This window comes from Hemitrygon akajei, chromosome 19, assembly GCF_048418815.1.
Source record: "Hemitrygon akajei chromosome 19, sHemAka1.3, whole genome shotgun sequence".
NCBI classification, from domain to species: Eukaryota; Metazoa; Chordata; class Chondrichthyes; order Myliobatiformes; family Dasyatidae; genus Hemitrygon; species Hemitrygon akajei.
This window is the reverse complement of record NC_133142.1, coordinates 62,581,453-62,602,061: the sequence shown is the minus strand read 5'-3', so window position 1 is coordinate 62,602,061 and position 20,609 is coordinate 62,581,453. Positions and strand designations below refer to the sequence as shown.

Below are 20,609 nucleotides of genomic sequence, written 5' to 3'. Positions count from 1 at the left end.
CTATCCCCGATCAATAGTGCCACGCCCCCTCCTCTTTTGTCTCCCTCCTTGTCCTTTCCGAAACATCTAAAGCCTGGCACTTGAATTCCTGTCCCTGCACCATCCAAGTCTCTGTAATGGCCACAACACCATAGCTCCAAGTGCTGATCCACACACTTATTTGGGCTTTATCGACTACAGCAAGGCCTTGCACTACATTGATCATGACAAAGTATGGTTCACATTAAGATACATGGATGTACCAGAACACGTGCTTGCCCTTCTGCATATTCTTTACATCAATCAAGAAGCAACAATTCAAACAGAACAAGGAGAAACAAAATGGTTCAGCATCTGTAAAGGGGTACGACAAGGCTGCACTCTCTCCCCCGCCTGTTTAACTTGCAAACTGAACAAAATCTTCAGAGAAGCAAGATATACGAGGAGAATAAAGGGGTGAAAATTGATGGCAGAATCATCAATAACCTTCATTATACAGTTGACATGAAAATGAAGCTGACCTGAAGGAACTGCTAACAAACATCAAGGAACATAGGCTCAACACTGAACCTGAGGAAGACCAAGATTATGACTACTGGCAGCACAGCCAATTTAAATTTAAATAAATGGAGAGGAAATTGAAGTGGTTGACAGTTTCAACTTACTTGGATCAATGATTAACACCGAAGCAGTAAGCAGTCAAGAAATCCAACGAAAAATCAACCTTGGCAGAGCATCCATGAAGAATTTAGAGAAGATCCTTGGGAACAGGAATCTATCTTTACAAATATTCGACTTGTGCAGGCGATGTTGTTCTCAATGACATTATATGGATGTGAAAGGTAGATTGTAAAGGAGTATAGGAAGCGTATTGATGCCTTTCAACTGTGGCGCTGGAGAAAAATACTGCTCATCTCATTGACCTCTCACAAAATAAATGGATCAGTCCTCAACAAGATCAAACCAAGTCTCTCTTTGGAGGCTCAAATGACAAGACTTCACCTATTGTACTTTTGGCACATCATGCGAAGAAACAGCTCCCTGAAAAAGGATATCATGCTTGGCAAGATGGAAGGACAACAGAAGAGAGAAAGGTTGCCAATCAGATTGATGGACACAATAAGAACAACTATGAACACAATGCTTTCAAGAATGAGCTGCCTTTGCGAGGATCGTAACTTATTTAGGGCAACAATCCATAGGGTCACCATGAGTCAATGACACAAAGGCACACAACATTTCCCTTTATAACCATATGACAATTACAGCACGGAAACAGTCCATCTCCGCCCTTCTAGTCCGCGCCGAACACTTACTCTCACCTACCTGCACTCAGCCTTAAACCCTCCCTTTCCTGTCATATACCCATCCAATTTTTTTTTTAAATGACAAAATTGAACCTGCCTCTACCACTTCTACTGGAAGCTTGTTCCACACAGCTATCACTCTCTGAGTAAAGAAGTACCCCCTCGTGTTACCCCTAAACTTTTGCCCCTAACTCTGTCCTCTTGTCTGAATCTCCCCTGCTCTCAATGGAAAAAGCCTATCCACGTCAACTCTATCTATCCCCCTCATAATTTTAAATACCTCTATCAAGTACCCCCTCAACCTTCTATGCTCCAAAGAATAAAGACCTAACTTGTTCAACTTTTCTCTGTAACTTCGGTGCTGAAAACCCAGGTAACATTCTAGTAAAATCGTCTCTGTACTCTCTCTATTTTGCTGACATCTTTCCTATAATTCAGTGACCAGAACTGTACACAATGCTCCGAATTTGGCCTTACCAATGCCTTGTACAATTTTAACATTACATCCCAACTCCTATACTCAATGCTTTGATTTATAAAGGCCAGCATACCAAAAGCTTTCACCACCACCCTATCCACATGAGATTCCACCTTCAGGGAACTATGCACCATTATTCCTAGATCACTCTGTTCTACTGCATTCTTCAATGCCCTACCATTTACCAGGTATGTCCTATTTTGATTAGTCCTACCAAAATGTAGCACCTCACACTTATCAGCATTAAACTCCATCTGCCATCTTTCAGCCCACTCTTCTAACTGGCCTAAATCTCTCTGCAAGCTTTGAAAACCTACTTCATTATCCACAACACCACTTATCTTAGTATCATCTGCATACTTACTAACCCAATTTACCACCCCATTATCCAGAACATTAATGTATATGACAAATAACATTGGACCCATTACTCCACTGTAATACTGATACATCTGACTTCAGCTTCTCTTTCTCAAATTTTAGGATGAATTTGATCATATTATGATCACTTGTCCCTTCAGTTTCTTTTACCTTAAGCTCTCTAATCAATTCTGGTTCATTGCACAACACCAATCCAGAATAGCTGGTCCCTTAGCTTCTCTAAAAAGCCATCTCACAGGTATTCTAGAAATTCTTCCTCCTGGAATCTAGCACCAAGCTAATCTACCTGCATATTGAAATCTCCCATGACTATTGTAATATTGCCCTTTTGGCATGCATTTTCTATATCCCATTGTAATTTGTAGACCACATCCTTACTACTGTTTGGGGGTCTGTATACAACTTCCAACAAGGTCTTTTTAACCATTGTAGTTCCTTAGCTCTATCCACAATGATCAACACCTTCTAACCCTATGTCACCCCTTTCTGATGATTTGATTTCATTTTTTACCAACAGAGCAATGCAACCCCCTCTGCCTTCTTGCCTGTCCTTTAGATACAATCTGTATCTGTGGACATTAAGTTCCCAGCTATAATCTTCTTTCAACCATGTTTTAGTGTTTCCTGCAACATCATACATGCCCTTCTGCAATTGTGCTACAAATTCATCTACTTTATTCCGTATACTGCGTGTATATGGATTTTGATTTCTAGAAGGTATGAAACATGAAGCAGACTTAGTAACTGGGCTACAATTTGGAGGATGGGGTTTAAGTGTGAGAAAATGAGGTTATCTACAGGAGTAAGAATACAAATATAGAATATTACTTACATGGCAAGACATGAAAGCACAGCAAGTAATTACTTAGATAGGCAAATATAAAAGCCTTTATAGTAGGAGATGTGTACAAAAGTAAGAAGTGATACAACTTTACAGGGTGTTCATAAGGTCATACATGTAGTGTGGTTTTGATCTAATTAAAAACAACAGCTTTGCTTTGGAAGCAGTTGAGGGAAAGTCTACCAGGCCGAATTCTGGAATGAACATAAGAAACAGGAGGAGTAGGCCATCCAACCCATCGAGCCTGCCCCGCCATTCAATAAGATCATGGCTGATCTGTCCATAAACTCAGCTCCATCTACCTGCCTTTTCCCCATAACCCTTAATTCCCTTACTACGTAAAAACCTATCTGTTTCCACAGATTCACCACTCTCTGGGAAAAACAGTTTCTCCTCATCTCTGTCCTAAATCTTCTCTCCTGAATCTTGAGGAATTGTCCCCTAGGGAATGTTTTATGTGGGATTATTAAACAGGATGGATCTATAATTACCAGAGTTTTGAAGAACAAGCGGTAATGAATATACAAAATTCTGAGGGGTCTTGACAGGGAATATGTGAGAGGTATTTCTTATGGGGAATCAAACTCAAAGTCATAGATAATACAGAAAAGGGGCCATCCATTTGAGAAGTGGAAGAGGATAAATATCTCCAGAGGGCCAAAAGTTTCAAATTTTTTACCAAAGTAGAACTGTGGAATCAGAATCACTGAATAAATACAACCAAATTAAAGAGCCTCAGGATTACGGGGACAAGCAGGAAAGTAGACCCTTATATTCCTACTCTGGATATTATTATTTGCAACTTACTAACTCTTTATTAATTGGAAATAGCAGCAGTTTCTCTACTGATGATTGTTAAAGTTCCCAACATGGTGATACTGAATTTTAGAAGTCACATCCAATACCACAGGAACAAGGGTGGGAGAAAGGTGCAGCTTTACCTTAAATTGCTGAATTAAATCAAACCAAATGTAAAATGTGGTTGCTTAGTAGCAGGCAGATGGATATAAACCTCAAATTTGAATTATAAGCCAGAATCTGGTGTGGCCCAACAAGAGTCACACTGTACATTATGTAGGATATTTGAGATAGTGACCAACACTTGAGAATTCTAAGGAAAACATTGAGAAAATTATTCAAAAGCCACAGACTTGAAGTGCTGTCTATAGCATATCCTACTATATGTGCGTGGTAGTTGATAATATATTAATTATGTTCCAAAGTTCAAAGTTAGGTCATAATAAATTTCATAATCTGTCATTTAAAGAATCTCCACAAATCTGTTTCCATTCCAAGTTTCAGCTGACCCAAGTGATAGACAAGCCACAACTCCAGTTGTCATCTTTATTTAAGTAGACATATGTATCAAAACCAGTCACTTACAAAGTGCCAGTTTGGGCAAAAAGACTAGAAGAAACTGATGTAAAATTTACATTACAATACATACACAGCGAACTTTTGCTGGTTTGGATTTGTATCTTACCTGGGGCTGGAAACCTTTGTTCCTCTGCCACCTATATTACAATATAATATTACAAATTTTAGTATTCCTGTCACAACAGTCAAACCACAAATAAACCAGTGCTTTGCTACAGATTTATAATGCAAGATTTCTAGGATAAGATGCAAGGTGTCATTCATGCAAAGAAATACCAATAAACCAATAAGGAAACAATACAAGTGTTTTGTGGCAGAACTTCAAAAAAATCCAAATTATTTTGAGAAGGAACTGGGGGGGGGGGGGGGGGGGAACTGCAACCCTTTCCAAAAATAAACCAAACCAAAAACCCTGATGTCAAATAGCAGATGAAGAACTTCACTTAAAAATTCCAAAGGCGTTTATTTTACAGTACAGTGACATTTGTTTCTTATTCATCAAAAATCATCAGTAGATATGTGCCAGAGCACCACTGAACAAAGCAACTGACATTTCTGTTCAAACTAGTCATCCAGATTTTGATTGTAAAAAATTGCTGCTACCAAGAGGGTTCTTTTTCACCTCCCACTCCCTTAAAGGCAGCTGGTGCTGATGAAACAGTGCAGCACTGTTCAGAAAAGCATGTATGTACTTCTAACTCAGTTGGTGTCCATTTTGTCCTCATCATGTCCTCTGTTCTCACCATTCTCTTCAATTGGAGTAGTCAGGGAAGCTGATGGGTTGTCATAATGGCTGTAAGAATCTCTGCGTTGGTAGAACAGAACATAAGCTGCTTTTGTCTAGAAAAAAATACAAATTACAGTTAGCATCTAGATCTTGGTGGTCAGAAGGCACAGTGCATTCCAACATCCTAGAAGTTAATAGTTTCCGATAACTGATGGACCAAGAATGAAGGGGCAGAGATTAAATGCAAGAGTAAAATAATATTTATTTAGAAAAGATGATAGTCTGCCGAATTTATGGATTACTGGTGGAGGCAGAAATTTAAGATTAGACAAGCAAAAGAAGGGCTGCTCACGGAATGTGATTAAAATGAATTTGTGCCAACCTGCATATATCAGATCCAATTGTATGTTGCAAATTATACACAGTGATCAAAACTAATAGCTAAAATCTCTACCACAGTAGAGAAAAGAATATTTACAATTATCAAGTCTATGAAGAACACATTGTGAGATTTGGAACATAGGACCAAACTTCTTAAGAGTAATCAGTAAGAAATCCTTAGATATAGAATTGGGAGGGATCAGGACAGTGAATGAGGATTAACATGGTAGGATGTCAGTTGTGGAATACTGCTGAATTCCTTTAAAAAATAATAAGTAGTAGAAACAAATAATATTGGAAAAATCCAAATGTGTGTTCAAAGAACTAGGCAATGTCCAACTCAGACCATATGACATAGGAGTAAAACTAGGCCACATAGCCCATTGAGTCTGCTCCGACATTTGACATGGCTGATCCATTTCCCACTCAACCCCGTTCTCCTGCTTTCTTCATGTAACCTTTCAACCTCTACCTTAAATGCACCCAATGAACTGGCTTCTACAGCCACCTGTGTCAAAAAAAATCCCATAGATTCATGGCTAAGGAAATTCCTCTCACCTCTTCTAAATGAATGTCCCTTTATTCTGTGATTGTGCCTTTTGGTCCTAGACTCCCCCACTATAAGAAACATTCTCTCCACCTTTCAACATCTGATAGGTTTCAATGAGATTCCCCCCCCCCCAATATTCTAAATTACAGCAAGTACAGGCCCAGAGCCATTAAACACTGTTCATATGATAAGCCTTTCATTCCTGGAATAATTTTCAGGAATCTCCTTTGAAAGCTCTCCAACCTCAGCACATCCTTTCTTAGGTAAGAAGCCCAAAAACTGAGGCCTCACCATTGCCCCACAAAACCTTAGCTTAACATCCTTGTTTTTATATTCTAGTCCTCTCAAAATGAATGCGAACATTTCATCTGCCGTCATACCATCTACTCAACCTGCAAGTTAACCTTTACAGGATCCTGCACGAGGACCCCAAGTATAGTCTGCACTTTGGATTTTAAAATTTTCTCCACATTTAGAAAATAATCTACATTTTTGTTCCTTCTACCAAAGTGCATGATCATGCACTTCCCAACACTATTCCATTTGCCACTTCTTTGCCCATTCTCCTCATAGTTCTAAGTTCTTCAGCAGCACTCCTCCTTCCTCAACACTACCTGCTCCTCCACCTATCTTCGAATCATCTGCTAATCTGGTCACAAAGCCATCAATTCTATCATCCAAATTATTGACATACAGCATAACAAGAAGTGGTCCCAACACTGACTCCTTTTACCAATCGCAAAAGGCTCCCGTAATTACCACTCGTTGCTATTACCACCTGCTAATCAGTCAATGCTCGATCCATTCTAGCATCTTTTCTGTAATACCACGGGCTCTTATTTTGCTAAGCAACCTCATGTGTGGCACCTTGTCAAAGGCCTTCTGAAAATTCAAGTACCTCATCCTTAATAATGGACTCCAACATTTTTGTAACCACTGAATTCAGGCTAACTGGCCTATAAGTTACTTGCTTCTGATTCCTCCTTTTTTACAGGGGAGTAACATTTGCAATTCTCCAGTCCTCAGGAACCATTCCAGAATCTAGTTAAGTCCTAAAAGATTATTTCTAAAGCCTCCACAATCTCTTCAGCTACTACCTCTTTCAGAATCCTAGGGTGTAGTCCGTCTGGTCCAGGTAACTAATTTACCTTCAAACCTTTGAGTTTCCCAAACACCTTCTCCCTAATAATAGTAACTGCACTTGCTTCTGCCCCGACACTCTCAAACATCCAGCATATTTCCACAGTGAAGTCACACAAAATACTAATTCAGTTCATCTTCTATTTCCTTGTGCCCATTACTACCTCTTCAGTGTCATTCCCAGTGGTATCATATCTTGCCTCACTTTTACTCTTTACATATCTGAAAAACTTTTGGTATCCTCTGATACTGCTTAGCTCATCTTCATATTTCATCTTTTCTATCCTTATGGCCTTTTTTTTTTAAAGTTGGCTTCTGTTGGTTTTTAAAAGCTTTCCAATTCTCTAGTTTCTTACTAATTTTTGCTCTATTATATGCCTTCTCTTTTGTTTTTATGTAGGTTTTGACTTTCCTTGTAAGACATGGTAGTGTCACTCTGCCTTTAGAATACTACTTAAGATGTATCAATCATGAACCTTCTGAATTGCTCCCAGAAACTCCAGCCATTGCTGCTCTACTGTCATCCCTGCTAGTGTTACTTTCTAATCAATTTTAGCCAGCTCCTCTCTCATGCCTCTATAATTCCCTTTACTCTAATATAGTACTGATACATTTGACTTTAGCTTCTCCTTCTCAAGCTGCAGGGTGAATTCATATTATAATCACTGCCTCCTAAGGGATCCTTTACCGTAAGCTCTCTAATCAATTGCGGTTTGTTGCACAACACCCAATCCAAAACAGCTGTTCCCCCTAGTGGGCTCAACACAAGCTGCTCTAAAAACCTATCGTGCAGGCATTCTACCAATTCACTCTCTTGGGATCCATCACCAACTTGAATTTCCCAATCTCCCTGAACATTGAAATCCCTCATGACTATCATAATATAGCCCTTATGACATACATTTTTTTTTATCTCCCAGTGCATTGTCCACACCAGAACAATTTATGGAAAGAAAATGCCTTTGATAGATGGGGGTGTGGGGTCAAGGAAGAGGATGTGCATTAATGTCCTTTCAGTATGGGCAGACGTTATTTGTTTACCAAGTAATAGGCAAAGTATATAATTGCCTTGCATGCAAAAGGCAAACTGCAAAGAATTGACAAAGTGTTTGCTCTCAGATTGGGTTCAGAAAAATCATATTTGTTAATTAGCAACTTGCAAATGAAACCATAAAATTACATTGTAAATACAACTTACTACAATCTGATCTTCTGACGCTCCTGAGACACTGCTGTCATCAAAGTAATACCACTGCCCATCAATTTTATTTTTAGCATATGCAGTATCTGTTGACAGAAGCGGCAAGTTATATTTTGGCTGCATTTCTCTGCTAATATCTTCTTGTTTGCTATAAAACATGTAAAGTTACTTACAGTGGCCTCCTCCCATTCCACCATAGTGGTTTGACACTGCAACAAGATCGTACATGCAAGGACCTGCTTTGGGGTTGTAGATAAATTCTGACATGTTCAAATCCCTATAAAGCCATTAAAAATGTTTTTAACATTAATGTCTCATATAGAAAATGCATTTTCATAGACTTCTAAAACAGTTTTATCACAGAATCCACATAAATAGCTTTCCTAATTGACACCACATTGACAGACCTTGAAGTCGCTTCTTCATATTTTATAGGATAGGCAATCAAGCAAGTAGAAAGTAGGCAGAAAAGCTGTTAAATTGATTTAAATAGAATACTGGAACTACTTAGATATCTGATCAGAAGGTTTCTAGCATTTTCTGTCTTTAGATTACCAGCATCTGCAATTTTAAAAATTTAGTGTCAGAAAGCTGGAAGGCAGACTGATAACTTTGAAACACATTACAATACTCAAAATGTGTTGCACATCTGTGTACTGCTGACACAATATTGCACAAATCAGCAAGTGAGATAAAACATTGAGTGAAGTTTGCTGTTCTGGACAGATGAAGCAGTTTTCATGAATTCCAAAAGTATTTTTGTTGCTCGTCCCCCATTCGAGTAAGACTAAGTGTTGCAATGTACACAGAGGTGGCTGGTTGGACCAGACTGTGCTGAAAAGTTCCTTTGACATAGCAGACAGAAGCACAGGAGCACATAGCAACAGCTATGTTAGATTTTAGTTTCATTCTAGTTCCTCACAGGGGTTAGCATAACTTTTTATTCCCGTACACCAAACAGAATGATTCAATGCTGGTTGTTCCCAGTGGTATTTGTCAATATTGACACTCTTTGGGGATGTTCTAAGAAAGCCTCTCAGTCTCTTTATCGGTTCAGCATGCAATTACTTGCTCCTAAGTCAGTTATGCATGAAATAACTACTTTGGTATTCTATCAGACATTCTTTTGACATGCCCTGCTCACCTATCTGTGATTTTATAAGCAAATATGTAAGTGCTGACAGGTATGCTTGGGATGGAATCTGTGTCTGGAATCCTGCCATTTGATGTGTAGACTTTTCATGTGAAGTAGTTAAACTGTCCAGCATGCAAGTTGTACATTATCCATATTGCAAGCAAAATGTGGTTATAACAACAGATTCACCATTAGCTTGGACTTTAGACTGATTCCACTTTGTTCCCATACTTCTCAGTCTTCCAAAAAAGGTGAATAAACTTGACTACTACTGAAAGCCTCTGGTCAAACACAAGAATGCTTGGTTCTATCAATGGAATGTTTGGTGCACAATTTGTGTCTTTTTATGCTGATTGTGAGGTCCAACTTTGTCAGCACAGGCAATGGCAAATTTGCCCAAGCTTTCCTGCATATCACCTTCTGAGCTTGCACTGAGCATGGTCATCAGCTCAGAACGTGGTTTTGACAAACAGGAGCTGACTTTTGGATACAGGACTGATGGTGCAGAACTAATGTACATTAAAATGATAGAATTCTTTCAAAAATTAGTTTCCCTTCTTTGCCCCATTTTTATTCAGTTGATTTCACATTGGAGGTGTTTCATTTAAAATTTTTATTCCAATATACCATAAAATAAGCAGCCTGTAACAAATTCAATGTTTTGAACTTAATGCTCTTACCTTATAGGAAACTCTACTAAAGTATCTAGTTTATCCCTCCAGTATCTGTTATAAGAAAAACGTTTTAGATGTACCACAAGGATCTTTGGTAGTGACCACAGGTCAATCTTCTTAGTAGCCTGTTGGTGCTTTTTACAGATTGGGCAGTACCTGCCAAAACAAGGAAATACTTAGTTTCTGAAGGACATATTTAATTCAAAGTGGAAACTAATCATTATGTAAGAATTTAAACAATGATTATATTTCTTGTCTCCCAATTCTACATCAGTTTCTCTAGTCTGATGTTGACCCTTCACCAGGATGGGTTATTTATATATTTATTTGTTTGCTTAGTGACACAAGTCAAGTTTGTCATTTAACTATATACATGTATATAACCATATAATGTACATTGAAATGAGACGTTTCTCTGAACCAGTGTGTAAAGCACAGGAGTACCCACAACACATGATAACTTATGAAGGCAAGGATAAAGTCTACAGATTAATTACACATAAATAACAATTGAAGCGCACTAATATTAAATATTGTAAGGTACAGATCAATCAGTGAATCAGCAAAAAGCAGTTGATTGGGCAATCAAGATTTGAATAGCTCAGACTCAGCAGAAAGCAGCTGATTGGACAATCGAAAATTGAAAAGCTCAAACAAATAACAAGAGGAGTAGCTCAAACAGAGTGGCCAGCGAGTGAGTGGGCCAGTGAAGGAGCGGACCTTTGAGGCTTTGGTACGAACAGGCGGAGGACGAGCTTGCTCCCAGTGAGGTAAGGCCGGGTAAGCTTCTTTAATTAATTGAATTAACTTAGGAGTTGGTAATGGAGGCAGTAGATAGGGAAGTCCAGTGCTCCGATTGTAGGATGTGGGAAATCAGCGACAGCACAATTGTCTCTGATGACTATACCTGCAAAAGGTGCATCCAGCTGCAGCTCCTGTCAAACTGAGTTAGGGAACTGGAGCTGGATGAACTTCGGATCATTCAGGAGACAGAGGCAGTAATAGATAGGAGTTTCAGGGAGACAGTCACCCCTAAAAGTCAGGAGACAGGTAACTGGATGACTGACAGGAGAGGGAAGGGGAATAGACAGAAAGAGCAGAGCACCCCTGTGGCCGTTCCCATCAACAATAAGTACACTGTTGGTTGGGATGACCTACCAGGGACAAGTTGTAGTGGTCACGTCTCTGGCACCGAGATTGGACCCTCAGCTCAGAAAGGAAGGATGGAAAAGAGATCAGTAGTGATAGGGGATTGGATAGTTAGGGGGACAGGTAAGAGGTTCTGTGAGAGAGATCGAGAATCCCGGAAGGTCCGTTGCCTCCCTGGTGTCAGGGTCTGCAATATCTCAGATTGAGTTCTCGGTATTTCAGGAGAGAGGGTGAACGCTGCAGAGGGAGTGTCCACTGAGTTGATGTGGGTGGAAGTCAGAAATAGGAAGGGATCAATCACTGTGCTGGGAGTAGTCTATAGGCCCCCAAATAGCCCTCGGGACACCGAGGAGCAGATAAGCAGGCAGATTTTAGAATGGTGCAGGAAATTCAGGGTTGTAGTTATGGGTGATTTCAATTTCCCTCATATTGACTGGCACGTCCTGACTGCAAGGAGGATAGATGGGGCTGAATTTGTCAGGTGTGTTCAAGAAGGATTCCTGACACAGTATGTGGACTGGCCAATGAGAGGAGAGGCCATGCTGGATCTAGTTCTGGGTAATGAATCTGGTCAGGTGGCAGACCTCTTGGTGGGGGAGCATTTTGGTGAGAGTGACCACAACTCTCTTAGCTTCAGCATAGCTATGGAAAAGGTTAAAAACAGACAAAATGGGAAGGTGCTTAACTGGGGAAGGGCTTTCTTTCTTTTTACATTTTTATTCAGAAGAAAAAACAAGATTTACAGAGTGTAATGCATAGATACATCTCAACATAAACTGTGTACATTCATATATTGTAATAAAATTGATCAAAATGTTATATAGCATATCACATAAAGGTATACCACTTTGTAATCAAAAATTTAAAGATAGGTCATACATCATAAAAGAAATTTTTTATACAAAAAAAAGTCAACCCCCTACCAACTACCAAAGAAAAAAGCTGATGGATGATAATGGATAATTAGAAAAAACATATTCGCTTAAGAAGAGAATATAGAAATATACATAAAAGTCTGTGCACTGTTAAACTTTATAAGTTGGAAAAGTAATTTAGGAAAGGTCCCCAGATATCATAAAAAGATTGTTTCGAATTTAAGACTGAGCAGCGGATCTTCTCTAAATTTAAATAAGACATAATATCACGTAGCCATTGAAGATGTGTAGGAGGGGTAGACTCCTTCCATTTAAGCAAGATTGCTCTCCTTGCTAAAAGAGAGGTAAAAACTAAAACCTGTAGGTTAGGAGTATTTAAAGTTATATCTTCATTTGCAATAATACCAAACAAGGCAGTAAGGGGATTTGGGTCAAATTGGACCCTAAAAAGTTGTGAGAAGGTATGGAATACTTCCTACCAAAACTTTTCAATTTTAGGGCAAAACCAAAACATATGAATTAAAGAGGCATCAGCGGAGTTGCATTTATTACAAAGTGGAGAAACTTTTGGATAAAAACTGGACAGCTTCTGTTTAGAAATGTAAGCTCTATGAACCACTTTAAATTGTTGAAGAGAATGACGGGCACAGAAAGATGATTTATTAACCCGTTTAAGAATTTTATTCCATCTTTCATCAGAAATCTTACAATTTAGGTCATCCTCCCAAGCAGAGGGTAGTAGTGGAAGTATTCTGCCTGGAGGTTGGTGACTAGTGGACTGCCACAAAGATCTGTCCTGGGACCCCTGCTCTTTGTGATTTTTATAAATGACCTGAATAAAGAGGCGGAAGGATGGGTGAGTAAGTTCGCAGATGACACGAAGATTGGAGGAGTTGTGGATGGAGCTGTAGGTTGTCGAAGGCTACAAGAGGATATAGACAGGATGCAGAATTGGGCAGAAAAGCGGCAGATGGAGTTCAATCTGGATAAGTGTGAGGTGATGCATTTTGGAAGGACAAACCAGAAGGCTGAGTACAGGGTTAATGGTCTGTTACTTAAGAGTGTGGATGAACAGAGGGACCTTGGGGTTCAAATCCATACATCCCTCAAGGTCGCTGCACAGGCTGATAGGATAGTTAAGAAGGTCTATGGGATGCTAGGCTTCATTAATAGGGGGATTGAGTTCAAGAGTAGAGAGGTCATGTTGCAACTCTACAAATCTCAGTATTGTGTTCATTTCTGGTCACCTCATTATAGGAAGGATGTGGAAGCTATTGAGAGGGTGCAGAGGAGATTTACCAGGATGTTGCCTGGATTGGAAAACAAGTCTTATGAGGGACAGTTAGCAGAACTGGGACTTTTCTCTTTGGAGTGTAGAAGGATGAGGGGACTTGATAGAGGTCTACAAGATTAAGAGAGGCATAGATAGGGTGGATAGTCAGTACCTGTTTCCCAGGGCACGAACAGCAAACACTAGAGGGCATATGTACAAAGTTAAGGGAGGGAAGTTTAGGGGAGACATCAGGGGTAATTTTTTTTAAAACACAGAGGGTTATGGGTGCCTGGAATGACTTGCCAAGGATGGTGGTGGAGTTAAAACATTAGGGGTATTTAAGAGCCTCTTGGACAGACACATGGAAGAAAGAAAGATAGAGGGTTATGGGGTAATGTGCGTTTAGTACTTTTTTAAGGAATATATGGGTCGGCACAACATCGAGGGCTGAAGGGCCTGTACTGTGCTGTAGTATTCTAGTGTTATTTTGAATATGATGCAGCAGGGAGTTCTAGTGGCTTGGGGAAACAAACTGTTTCTCATCCTGACAGTTCTTGCTTTTATGCATCGGGGTCTCCTGACTAATGGTAGAAAGCCAAAGAGGATGCTGGATGGATGGGTGGGATCCCAGCGTATGCTGCACTCCTAATAAATGTCCCTGATGGATGGCAAGGAGACCTGTTCTCACAGTCCTTTGTAGGGACTTCTGGTTTGATGTTCGATGGCTCCCATACCAGATAGATACGACTTGTCAGGATGCTCTCAATGGCGTTCCTGTAAAATGCAGTTAAGATTTGGGGGGGGGGGGGGTGCGGGAAGCCTCCCTTGCCTTAATCTCTCAATCCTCTTAGGAAGCTGTTCAAGGAGGTAATATAAGGGACCAGGAGAAGTCATCCATGATGTGAACTCCCAGGAACTTGATGCGCTTTACTCTCGCTACGAAGGAGTCATGTATTCACAGAGGGGGATGGTTCATCTGCAACCTCCTGAAGTCCACAATGATTTCCTTTGTCTTCTCCACATTTAGGCTCAAGTTGTTGTTCTTACACCAATCCGCCAGCTACTCCACCTACTCCCTATACTCTGTCTTGTCATCGTTTTTGATAGGGCCAACCACTGTGTCATCTACAAATTTGATGACATGGTTTGAGACGGATCCTGCAACACAGTCATGCATCAGTGTGAACAGCATTGGGCTGAGCACACAGCATTGGGGGAATGCCAGTGCTTAGTGTAATACAACAAGAGATGTTGCTGCCCATGTGTGGCCTTACCGTTAAGAAGTCCAGTATCCAATTGCAGAGGGAGGTGTTGAGACCCAGCAAGGATGGTTTCCATACAGTTTCTGGGGTATGATGGTGTTGAATGGCGAACTGAAGTCTTTAAACAGCCCTACGAGACAGCATTTTCCAGAACAGAAAGGAGGGCAGATGCCATTGCATCATCAGTGGATTGATTTGAGCCATAACAAAACTGGGAAGTGTTCAATATAGCTGAAACAAAGGTTTTAATGAGCTCCATGACCAGCCACTCAAAGCATTTCATAATGGTTGATGTAAATGCCATAGGATGATAGTCATTTAGGCAGGTTACTGGAATGATGGCGGCTGTCTTGAAAACCAAGGGGACAATGGATTGTTCCAGAGAGATGTTGAATATATCCCTCAACACCTCTGTCAGCTGGACTACTTAGTCTTTCAGAACCCGACCTGGCATGTTATCAGGCCCTGCAGCTTTGTGTGGGTTGACTCTGGTCAGGGCTTTTCTCGCCTCAGCTTCAGCCAGACAGAGTGTCTGCTCCCTTGTGGGGGGGAGGGGGTACCTTCCTGTAGAAGATATTCAGCCTCTCAGGGAGTGATGCATCCTGGTCATTGATGCACAAAGTAGACTTGCAGTCTGCAGTCCTCTGAACTCTGTCACATGTGCCTCATCGTAACAGTGACTATAAATTTGAGCACAAAAATATAACTGCAGATGCTGTGGATCCACAACGCTGGAAGAACTCAGCAGGTCAGGCAGCATCCGTGAGAAAAGAGTAGCCAACGTTTCGGGCCGAGACCCTTCATCAGGAATGGGGGGGGGGGGGGGGGGAGGGGGGTGGGGGAAGAGAGGGCCAAAGCCCAGTAACAGAGATAGGGGAGGGTAGGCCTAGAGGAGCCAGGTGGAAAACCAATCAGAGGAAAGATAAAGGGGGAGGGGGAGGGGATAAGCATGAAAGAACTGTAGAGATAAAGAAGCAGAAAGTTGAAAGGGGAGAGAGGCAGAGGGGGACCTGGGATAGGGGAAGGGGGAGGGGGAGGGGGAGGGAATGACCAGAAATTGGAGAATTCAATGTTCATACCACCGGGCTGGAGGCTACCCAGACCGTAGATGAGGTGTTGCTCCTCCAACCTGAGTTTGGCCTCATCATGGCAGTAGAGGAGGTCATGTATAGACATATCTGGATGGGAATGAGAAGCAGAGTTGAAGTGGGTGGCAACCGGGAGGTCCTGTCTATTGTGACAAAGCGGTCTCCCAATCTGCGTCGGGTCTCGCCGATGTAGAGGAGGCCGCACCGTGAGCGCTGGATGCAATAGACGACTCCAGCAGACGCGCAGGTGAAGTGTTGCCTCACCTGGAAGGACTGATGAAGGGTCTTGGCCCAAAACGTTGGCTACTCTTTTCTCACGGATGCTGCCTGACCTGCTGAGGTCTTCCAGCATTGTGTACGTACTATAAATCTGAGAATGTTCCCATTTTGCCTTTTTGATGGAGCAGGAAAGCAGTTCTTGCTTCCCTGAGAGCTGTTGCATTCCCCGATCTAAAGGCAGCATCACAAGCCTTCAGCCATGCACGGATCTCGGCAGTAAGCCTTGGCTTCTGATTTGCCCTCACACAGATGTGTTTCGTGATGGTAACATCCTTAGTACACTTCTCTATGTAGCTGGTTACAGAATCTACATATTCCTTGATGTTAACATGGTAGCAGCTTCCCTGTACATTCTCCAAGCAACACACAAATTTCTGGAGGAACTCAGCAGGTCAGGCAGCCTCTATGGAAAAGAACATTCTCCAGCTCGCATTATCAGAACAGTCCTGCAGTGCAGAGATTGCACCAGGTTTTCACCACCTTTAGAACTGGCTTATCCTGTTTGATCACTGGTTTGTATGCTGGAATTAACATAACAGATAAGTGATCTGTAAATCCAATGTGGGAGTCGAAGGACTGCTCTATCGCCACCCAGTCTGTTTATACAAACCAAGTCTAGTGCATTTTCATGTCGTAGCAAAATAAACATGCTGGTGGAATTGCGGCAGGACTGTCTTTAGGTTCACATAGTTGAAGTCGCATGCAAAAATGAAGATACTATTGGGGTGTTTGGTTTGAAAGTCACTGATGGCATTGTAGAGCTCAGGAAGTGCTTCACTGGCATTAGCTGGGGTGGAGGGGGTATATACAACTACCAACACAATTGTAGTGAACTCCCTCCGTATATAAAACGGTCTGCACTTCACAAAAATGAACTCAATCACTGGTAAACAGTGGGATGTCACTGCTAAAGTGTCCATACACCAGTTCTTATTTATGAAAATACCAGATACCGCCACCGCGGGTCTTGCCTGAGATTGCTGGATTCCTGTCAGCCCGAAACCCTACAAAAACCCTGGCTGCATCTGGGATAGAATCATGAAGCCATGAGTCCATGAGAACAGGTGCGCAGATGTTTTTCTCTTACTGGTTCAATCTCAGGCACAGGTGGTCCAGTTTATTTTCAAGTGAATGAATGTTTGCCAGTAAGAACAAGGGGAGAGTTGGCCTGAAGGGCTTTGACCTTAGTCGTTCCTGGATTCCAGTGTGTTTTCCCCTTTTTTGTTTCCTTGCACACCTCTTCCTATGGCATCGCTCATGGAGGTCTTCAGCAGGCAACGGCGTGCACAGTAAACCCAAGGCGCGGAGCTTCTCTGCAGTTCAACAGTTTACTAATGTGGTGGAATTGCTCTGCACAATATATTTAATAGCCAACAGTGTTTTCTGATCATAATAAAGACGTACAGGACATAGATCAACTATTACACCTGGAGAAAGTGGTCACTGCATCAAAACATGTCGCCATCTTGGAACTGATATAGCAGGTTAACAGGCCCTTATGACCCAAATGAGCCTGCATCTCCCATTTACACACATCCAGCCAAATAATCCACTAACCTATGTGTTGTTAGAATATGGGAGGACACCCATGTGGTCATGGGGAAAACATACAAACTCCTCACAGAAGTGGTGGAAATGAACCTGGTTACAGGTATTATAGTAGCATCACGCTCGCTGCTTTCTTAACATGGCATCCCAAGTTTAAGTTGTGCTTTCTTACAAAGCTGAGGCTTTTGCCATATCAAAAGAATAGAGACCATCATGCAACTATTTTGTCACTCAGAGATGGCCATCTCACCAGATGGCAGGCAGATATGAACACAAAGAAGTCATACTGAATGTTGTTGAGAGTGGACATCTGGGCAAGGCTTGATTGTCTGAACAAACTAAAAGCTCTTCCTGATTTTTTAAAGCAACGTGGGAAATTGCTGGATTGTTTAAAAAAAACAGCATCAGCATCACTCACAATATAGGGACAAAACAAAAATAGTGAAAAGCTGATGTTGCTTGGTTGAGCTATCAAGGATTAACAATGAAAGATGCAGCAACAGGAAGTCTCATCTTAAAGTTTTCTGCAGTTAGAACACAGGACAATACAGCACAGTACAGGCCATTCGGCCCACAATGTTGTGCCAATCCTTAAACCCAGCCTCCCAAAAAACCCTCCAACTTAAATTCCTCTATATACCTGTCTAGTAGTCTCTTAAATTTCACTAGTGTATCTGCCTCCACCACTGATTCAGGCAGTGCATTCCACTCTGAGTAAAAAGCCTACCTCTAATATCCCCCTTCAACTTTTCTCCCCTTACCTTAAAGCCATGTCCTCTTGTATTGAGCAGTGGTGCCCTGGGGAAGAGGCGCTGGCTGTCCACTCTATCTGTTCCTCTTAATATCTTGTATACATCTATCATGTCTCCTCTCATCCTCCTCCTCTCCAGAGAGTAAAGCCCAAGCTCCCTTAATCTCTGATCATAATGTATACTCTCTAAACCAGGCAGCACCCTGGTAAATCTCCTCTGTACCCTTTCTAATGCTTCCACATCCTTCCTATAGTGAAGCGACCAGAACTGGACACAGTACTCAAAGTGTGGCCTAACCAGAGTTTTATAGAGCTGCATCATTACCCAGCGACTCTTAAACTCTATCCCTCGACTTATGAAAGCTAACACTCCATAAGCTTTCTTAACTACCCTATCCAAATGTGAGGCAACTTTCAGGGATCTGTGGACATGTATCCCCAGATCCCTCTGCTCCTCTACACTCCCAAGTATCCTGTCATTTACTTTGTACTCTGCCTTAGAGTTTGTCCTTCCAAAGTGTATCACCTCACACTTCTCTGGGTTGAACTCCATCTGCCACTTCTCAGCCCACTTCTGCATCCTATCAATGCCTCTCTGCAATCTTCGACAATCCTCAACACTATCCACACCACCACCAACCTTTGTGTCGTCTGCAAACTTGCCAACCCACCCGTCTACCCCCACATCCAGGTCTTTAATAAAAATCACGAAAAGTAAAGGTCCCAGAACTGATCCTTGTGGGACACCACTAGTCACAACCTTCCAATCCGAATGTACTCCATCCACCACAACCCTCTGCTTTCTGTAGGTAAGCCAGTTCTGAATCCACCTGGCCAAACTTCTCTGGATCCCATGCCTTCTGAATAAGCCTACCGTGTGGCTTAACTAAAATCTATGTAGGTCACATTTAAATGCCTTACTAAAATCCATGTAGATCACATCCACTGCACTACCCTCATCTATATGCCTGGTCACTTCCTCAAAGAACTCTATCAGGTTTCTTAGACACGATCTGCCCTTCACAAAGCCATGTTGACTGTCCCTGATCAGACCATGATTCTCTAAATGCCCACAGATTCTATCTCTAAGAATATTTTCCAAGAGCTTTCCCACCACAGACGTAAGGCTCACTGGTCTGTAATTACCCGGACTATCCCTACTACCTTTTTTGAACAAGGGGACAACATTTGCCTCCCTCCAATCCTCCGGTACCATTCCCATGGACAACGAGGACATAAAGATCCTAGTCAGAGGTTCAGCAATCTCTTCCCTCGCCTCGTGGAGCAGCCTGGGGAATATTCCGTCAGGACCCGGGGACTTACCCGTCCTAATGTATTTTAACAATTCCAACACCTCTTCTCCCTTAATATCAACATGTTCCAGAACATCAACCTCACTCATATTGTCCTCACTGTCATCAAGTTCCCTCTCATTGGTGAATACAGAAGATAAGTATTCATTGAGGACCTTGCTCACTTCCACAGCCTCCAGGCACACCTTCCCACCTTTATCTCTAATCAGTCCTACCTTCACTCCTGTCAATCTTTTGTTCTTCACATAATTGAAGAATGGCTTGGGGATTTCCTTTACCCAACTCGCCAAGACCTTCTCATGCCCCCTTCTTGCTCTCCTCAGCCCCTTAAGCTCCTTTCTTGCTACCCTATATTCCTCAATAGACTCATCTGATCCTTGCTTCCTGAACCTCACATATGCTGCCTTCTTCCATCTGACTAGATTCTCCACCTCACTTGTCACCTATGGTTGCTTCACCCTACCATTCTTCATCTTCCTCACCAGGACAAATTTATCCTTAACATCCTGCAAGAGATCCCTAAACATCAACCACATGTTCATAGTACAATTCCCTGCAAAAACATCATCTCAATTCACACCCGCAAGTTCTAGCCTTTTAACCTCAGAATTTGCCCTTCCCCAATTAAAAATTTTCCTGTCCTCTCTGATTCTATCCTTTTCCATGATAATGTTAAAGGCTAGGAGCAGTGGTCACTGTCCCCCAGATGCTCACCCACTGACAGATCTGTGATCTGACCCGGTTCGTTACTTTATACTAGATCTAGTATGGCATTCCCCCCCTTAGTCGGCCTGTCAACATACTGTGACAGGAATCCATCCTGGATGCACTAAACAAACTCTGCCCCATCTAAACCATTGGAACTAATCAGGTGCCAATCAATATTAGGGAAGTTCAAGT

The 20,609-nt window shown here is 41.7% G+C and overlaps 1 protein-coding gene across 3 annotated transcripts in view; it reads right to left on the bottom strand.

Annotated features, from left to right (window-relative positions):
• Positions 1-4,316: 4,316 nt before the first annotated feature.
• Positions 4,317-20,609, bottom strand: part of usp4 (ubiquitin specific peptidase 4 (proto-oncogene)) — a 114,100-nt gene continuing 97,807 nt past the window's right edge. For all 3 annotated transcript variants that reach the window (XM_073072632.1, XM_073072634.1, XM_073072633.1), the window contains 4 exons: positions 10,178-10,327; positions 8,536-8,639; positions 8,360-8,448; positions 4,317-5,203 (listed from right to left, as the gene is read on the bottom strand). In XM_073072632.1, the coding sequence (XP_072928733.1) occupies positions 5,063-5,203; positions 8,360-8,448; positions 8,536-8,639; positions 10,178-10,327 (484 nt within the window). In that variant the 3' untranslated portion in view covers positions 4,317-5,062. The remainder of the gene's footprint in view (positions 5,204-8,359; positions 8,449-8,535; positions 8,640-10,177; positions 10,328-20,609) is intronic.